The sequence below is a fragment of the Chenopodium album genome, chromosome 6, assembly GCF_948465745.1.
Source record: "Chenopodium album chromosome 6, dcCheAlbu1.1, whole genome shotgun sequence".
NCBI classification, from domain to species: domain Eukaryota; kingdom Viridiplantae; phylum Streptophyta; class Magnoliopsida; order Caryophyllales; family Amaranthaceae; genus Chenopodium; species Chenopodium album.
This window is the reverse complement of record NC_137839.1, coordinates 77,224,194-77,231,830: the sequence shown is the minus strand read 5'-3', so window position 1 is coordinate 77,231,830 and position 7,637 is coordinate 77,224,194. Positions and strand designations below refer to the sequence as shown.

General features: G+C 30.5%; 1 protein-coding gene across 1 annotated transcript; it reads right to left on the bottom strand.

The window, feature by feature from the left end:
• Window positions 1–5,181: 5,181 nt before the first annotated feature.
• On the bottom strand, window positions 5,182–5,565 carry LOC145637332 (uncharacterized). The gene has a single exon (XM_081688792.1). It carries the CDS (start codon window positions 5,563–5,565, stop codon window positions 5,182–5,184), a length of 384 nt encoding a protein of 127 aa, XP_081544918.1.
• Between the last annotated feature and the right edge of the window lie 2,072 nt (window positions 5,566–7,637).

The window sequence follows — 7,637 nt, the reverse complement described above, 5'->3', positions numbered from 1 at the left end:
CCAATAAAAGAAAAGGAACAAAACAAAAATGTAGACATTGAAATCGATCTTAATTTTATTAGTTGAGTAAGATACTGGGCTTGGGCACAAAAATAAAAACTATCTATATATGAGGCCTGGTATGAGGAGCCCAAATTAAAGTATCCAGAACATATTTTGGGTTGGGTCTAATAGTTCAATGAAGACAAAATCGACTAGTTCGGACTTTCAAAGGCAAAAGATAAAATATGGGTTTATCTTTATCAGTAGTCCCATAAGCATACAATTTTTATTTATTTATAAATAAAAGGTAAGATGAAGAACTTTTTTGATCCGACACAGATTAATATAGTCTAATTCTATAGGTAAATGCTTGATAGTAGAGAGGGAAGGTAAGGAAATCTCTTATCCTCAAGTAAATGTAGTTGGCGAGGCTTGAACACGTGATTTTAAAGTCACAGGATAAGTTTCTCATCAACTCTACCAAACTCACTTGGTTAATAACATGACATTGAGTTTGGTTAATAACATGACATTGGTTCTCAAAACACCATACTTCTTTATGCGAGTATGTCTAATTTGGGTCATATGATAAAATTGGAACAATAGAGAGAAAAACCTACGACTTAGGGCATATTCTCTTATGTTGAAATTCAGTTCAGTTCAGCTCAGTTCACTTCAGCTCCTAATTTCCTTCTCTTATAAAATATTCATTTCAGTTCAGTTCAGTTCAACTCAGTTCAGTTCAGTTCAGCTCAGCTCTGTTCAGTTCAGTTGAATTCAGTCAATTAGAACATGCCTTTATATCATACCCCGTATTTATGAGGCAAAATTTGTCAGGCATCTAATTACATATTGCGTATATATAAATTGTTGACTTGTCATTGTTATTATTATTCGAGTATGATAAAAGTCATTGTTAAATTATTCGTCATGTTATTTATCACATTTTTTTTTACATAATTTATGTAATTAACAAGACGAATAATAATAACATACGGAGAATGTAATTACAAAACTTGAAATCATAGCATCTCACTAATAAAATTAAATGATACGTAGCACGGAGTATATACTATTGGATATATAGTGTGTATAATTCTCAACACCGAACCATCGTGTCATATTGTCAATGTGTCGTCAAAAAAATCAAACAAAATATTTAATCAACACAAATTTTTAAATGTGTGGTCAGCCATTATTAGGGATTACTTCGTTAGTGCAATAGGGGTTACTTGGTCAGTGTTAAAGGGGTTACTTTGTCAATGTAATAAACTTACTCGATCAGTGTTATAAGAGTTAATTACTTGTTAGTGCTAAAAGGTTACTTAGTTAGTGTTATTGGACTTACTTTATTCTTGTATAAATGGCCACACAGTAGGCCAGCCACACACAAGATCAGCTGGTTCGAATCTTGGCAGATAAGTTTAACTCGTAACAAACCAAAAAAAACACACACGCAAGATCAGTTGTATAACCAAAATTAAGTATTAATACTCTTAGGGCATGTTCATATTTACTGAACTGAACCGAACTAATTAGAGTTGAACTGAACTGAAGTGAACATAAGTGAATAGAGTCGAAATGAATTGTTTAAGAGAGAAGGAAATTAGGAGCTGAACTGAACTGATTGGAGCTGAACTGAATAGAACTTAAGCTGAAGAGAACAAATCCTTAGTTGAGTACAAATTACACGTACTATACATAGTGACATCATCCAACATCTTTGTAAACGCGTCAAAAAACTCCATACAGACATACATCTACATAAGTCACGTACAGATTTGTAAGTACACTAGTACACCCAAATGTAAGATAGATGGTTATCAATCCGACATCGAGTTTTTCAACTCTCACCCATACCAATATACCATGACACAAAGATGAAACCTGCACAAAATGTCAGGCTCCCCAAATAAAACCTAACCCACCTCCAAAATATTATCCAGTATTAATTTGTGATGTCGGATCAGAAGATCGATATGATCAAAGTTGCAAGCTAAGATTGACATTAATTAAGCTAGCTGTTTCCTGCTAATAATTACTTGATCATCTAATTTTTTGGACAATAGAATTTAAGGTAACGTGCACCCAATTATGAGAATTACCTGCCTTTTTTTCTTTAATTTGTACGTAACAAAACGTCCGATTTCAGGGAATATCAGCAACAAACAACATCTATATTCGTGGAAATTTGGAATCAATCAATCATATGAATACCACTGATTAAGATAGCTAACTATAGCTAGATTTGTATCCCAAGAGTTATTATTATTTGATTAATTAATACTTAGTACAAAACATTATTATATATTACGTTATTGAAGTATATCATTAATATCAATATATGTATTGTATTATTATTGAAATGACATAAGTGTAAGCATGTTGTTGAAGTATTGTTACAATTGTATTTATTTATTATTTTTTTTAGAGAGCCACAAGGGCAGGGTGAGAGATTAATTCGGATTTCCTATAATCGGGATGGAAGCTCTAACCACTTGAGCTATCCCTCACTTTCATTAGATATATAGATCTACCATTGCATTTGGAAATTGAAACCGAATTGCTATGGTTGACCAAAACATTCTACCAATATATACTTCTTCTGTTTTTTTTTTTTTTTTTAAAGATAAATCTTTTTCATTTTTACGGCATATTTTATAGTACGTCGCAACTTCAAATAATATTGATATATTTTAATATATATCATTATTGATGAAATAAACTCTAACATTAAGACATATATACTAGTATATAATTCACCAAATATAGGGAAGTAAACTAAAGTGCGTGTTTAAATATTACAGTGTATGAAAATAAACAAAGTGTTCTAATCTTAAAAAACAAGGATTATGTACTAATTATCGCAATTAATTACTAAACTCACTAAATTTCTTTCCCATTTTCGGGGGAGGGAGGCAAGGGTTAGTCGGTTGGTTGTGACTTGTGAGGCGTGACTTGTGGGTCATGTAAACAATATGCTAATTTTCCCATGTTATCTTAGCTTACACTACTAAACTTCTTCTACTACTAGTAATATTATGAGATCAATCTCTACTATCATCTAACAAGAAAGTACGATGGCTAAATGTCTCTTCGTGGATTGTAGTTTATTTTTTTTCATCATTTGGTGGATCGGAGGTTACAATATAATTTTTCCTCGGGTAATATAGATCTCTATAAGACTATATGTATATAAAGATTCTGACCTTGATACAATGTTTTCTCCTCATTTAAGACGGATTACACAGATTAATTTTATTTTTTTTTATGTTCATTCATTCCCATATGGTGGAGGCAACATAGATCTATTATGTATAATGTTTGCGACTTTGACACATATCGTAAATCTAGTTAGAGTAGTACTTACTAATCATATCATATGGAGCATTAATTAACATGATGAATAAACTAAGCAAAGGTATATTCTTAAGTTCTTGCTAACCTAAGTAATAATGTGACACCCGACATACGCGGTGATGAAGAACTCGATCCAATTAAATGCCAATCATGCATGTATAATTGTATATAGATAATACTCATATTTCATAGTGGGAGGATGGACCGACCTTTAATGTAGATTGGGATGGTACGGATATATGCACTATGTAATATTAACTTTTTTTGGTTTTATATAAAGAGGATCCAAAGTTTAATTTGGTTTAATATTATAAGTAGGACCACTTATATGCATATATGCCGATAAGATCTGATCTGTTTGTATGTATAGGCGTATAGCCCTCCTTGTTGGACTTCAAAGTTCATAAAAAGGCAAAACAACAAGAATGATTGAAGTTGGAATGGAATGTAAGTCAGAAAGTTGAAGTGTGTTAAGTCAAGGTTGAGTACTTTATTTGAGTTTTTGTTTGGTGTGAAAAGGATGTAATGTATAGTGTAATGATCGATAGCTTGTACACGAATAATTGAACACTGAATAAGTAAATGTGGTAAATAAGTCAGTAACTTGGATTCATTTATGATCATATATACAATACGGAGTATTACATTTTTTTTGTCACACACGTGGTCTAATGTGTATCCGAAAATCCGATTATGAGGTTCAACCGTTCAAATGTTCAATAGCATATGGGCTGGTTTTTGTTGCAAGTGATTGTTGCTACTGTTAGTTTGTTAATGCAATTGGTAACTATGATGGTCCCACTACTTTATATTGGACCAAGAGAAGCCGTAGGATAATAGTATTTGAAAACACAACAACTAACACATGTAATAAGATGTAATCGCCCTCATATCATTAAAGTTTATGCCAAACTTGTAACAAGAGACGTAATCACGTAAAAGAGATCAATTTTTTGACAAAAGAGAGTATAAATTAAACAATGTTCATCGCATACTAACCATGATTATTGCATGTTATGTTAGCTATGTTCAAGTGAACCCTAAAACAAACACCAAAACAATGCTAATTATTATTGAATTATAGTTTAATTTGTTTATGTTTATGAAACCGGTCATCATTATTCATTAATCTAGGCTTTAACACCGGAAACTTCAACATATTCTTAGTTAAGTCCATAAATATTGCATATGAATATTAAAATCATAGTTTTGCATTATTCATGGAACTTTGCCAACTAACTGTTATCTTGTTCATTACATCACTAGGCCACATGAAAATATAATACATCTCTCTCAAAAAATAAAAATAAATAAAATTCTAGATGTATGAGAATGAGACCTTAGACATATGGAAAAGGCACTCCTTATTCAACGCTGGCTAAAAGGAATCTAACCATATTTCCTACCAAAAATGCTCAGATAGTGAAAATGTTGACTTATTTCATACCACATATTGACATTTAATTACTATGATATTATTGATACTATATTTATTTCATATTATTTGCAACGATTTGATATAAAATGGAGAGAAAAAAATGTCTAATTGCTGCAAATAATATGAAACGGAGGTAGTATATTCCAAGTGACCATTTAAAAAAATGTAACAGAGAAAATGGCAAATTAATCATCTCTCTAAAATATAATTATAGACTTTATATATAGGGAGTACTTGGATTTTCCATATAATTTTCCTCTTCAATAAAGAGAAAAATTAAACCCAAAAAAAAAAAAAAAAAAAAAAAGGAAAAAGTTTGCATTAACTTGACATTTACCATAAGCTTTTGAACAAAAAGAGAAAAGACCAATGCAAATTGGTCTAATATTATTGAATGATGATCAAGTGAACAAAGGTTGAGGAAGACGGCCGATAGCAACACCGCCTTCTCGGCACCCGCCGGCAACATTAAACAAGCGCTTGAAGCTCTTAAGTTGAACCATAACTTGTTTGTAAACACTCTTCTTAGTCTTAACAATGTTAGACAACATAGTTTTTCTTAACCTCAAAAGTCTCTTACCAATTCTCACCTTTAATTTGCATATTCTCAACTTTAACCAAGAAGGCCTTGTTGATCTTCTTACAACAATTTGATCCGCTTGCTTTAATGTTTTGTATATCAAAAATTGTGCCTCTCTTTGTTTTTTATCTTGTGGATCTTCTTTTTCCATCATAGTGTAACCATAACTATTAAAACTATTGTTTTTCTTGAATAAAGTTGCCATATTTTATGTATATAATATGGTCTTTTTTATTTTTGTAGGAAAAAAAATGTGTACCAAAAATGTTGGAGAAAGAAGAGAAAAAGAGAGAGGTTATTATGTAATGAAATGAGGGTGGGAGGGATTTTGGTGTATATATATAAGTAGGAAGAAGTGAGGTAGTCAAAGAATTAATAATTAATTTAAGGGGTTTGGGAAAGCATACCATGTGCACTTTATGTTTAAGCACTAAATGGGAAAAAGAAATGAAATTACATGGAAATATATGAGGACATAAATTATTTCAATTCGGAGCTGTCTAAGAGAAATTGATTAAGAGTACTCGCTAATAATATTTATTAGGTAATACATTTCATACAAATTGGAGTATATTAATCACAAATGAAGAGTGATAATATATAGCTTTCGATGTTTTCATACTTGCATTTTGTATACATTATGATTAGTTTTCCCTAATAACAAGAATGCGAAAATTAATTTATCAATTTTAAAAGTTGACTTTTATAGTATTTGTAGATCAGGTACTTGGATGTAAGGATCTATAGCTTCAAATACCCTCAGCCTCAATTGGTATGAATGTATGATAACTAGAAAAAAATACTCGTATAATAAGAGAGGAATTACATCACTAGTTAGAAGAAAATGTTCGGTTGCGTTCATCACCATGCATTCATACGTTTAGTAGAAGAATTAAATAATCTACAAAATTTAACTACTTTTTGTGTATTTTTTGTAGCTTATCCTTTTTATTCAAACTCACAAATAAATATATATAAGGTCAATATACCATTTTACATTCTATAGCACTTGAAAAAGCAAAAAAAGGGTTTTTTTTTTTTTCTTTTCTCATGGACTCATGGTTTGTACTTAAGAGAAAATTTGTATAGAGAAAAAAAAAATGGTTTCTTTTTAATTTTTATTATTATTTTGTTGCCAAACAAAAGGACTACTTCTTGGTAATATTTTGGGTCAAATTCCAAGTATGGTCATCGGTCCATGCTTAATTGGATTGCTTAGACTATATATTAATATTATTATTGATATTGATATTGGTATTACTATTAATATTAATATAATGTCTTTCAAGAAGGTGAGATGGCCAATATCACGTCAAAAATAGAAGGCCAATTTGACTGTCATCGTATATCTTCGTGCGCAATAGTAGCTATTTGGCTGTTTGTTCATTGTTCTCTTGTAAGCTTCCAAGTGACAACTTATATTTGATCTACATTGCCTCATTCAATTTGCCTCTAATTATGTTCGTTCTTAGAATAAATTGAACGTCTTTTTTTCCGATAAATGTAATGCAATTATGATTCTTATAAAAAATTTGATAAAATTTGAAGTAATAAGTCTCAAGGCGTAAGTTACTAAGAGGTCTAAGACTATCCTAATTTAAATTTTCTTTCATATAATAAAAACATTATTATATATCCTAAATCAAATTTCTGCTTTACATAAAGCAATCTCATATTCATCCTTAAGATTTCTCCAATAATAATTAATTAAGCAATTGTGGTTTATGCTTTTTCTTACTTTATTATTAAATGTTATTATTTGGAAATATTAAGAACGTGAGGAGTATGAGAACTCAAATCAAATAATTGATTACAGTCTTAACCACACAAGAGGGTAGGTAAACTAAGAGTCAAATCAAATAATGGGTAAAGATTTGCAACTTTTTGAGTTCAAACATTTTGAACCTCTTATAGTTGAATGTCGCAATAGGCAATAGTTACAAACGACATTGCATTTTGCATGCTTGGACCACGGTTCAACTTTCCCTCATTATATTGTCAATTGATTTCTGTTTTTTATTTTTTCCCTTTTAAATTAAAGAAAAATAATAAAGGACAAACGAGCATGATGAACTTTCGATCTCTTAAATTTAATATAATCATACTATATATTCCATTTTTGAAATAACTTGTAAGAATACCTTAATATTATGTGGTATTTCACTATATGCGACAATAGACATCAATCACATCAAATCATCATAGTAAGGGCTTGTTCACTTCAGCTTAATTTCAGTTCATTTCAGTATAGCTGTACTAAGTTTAGTTCATTTCAGT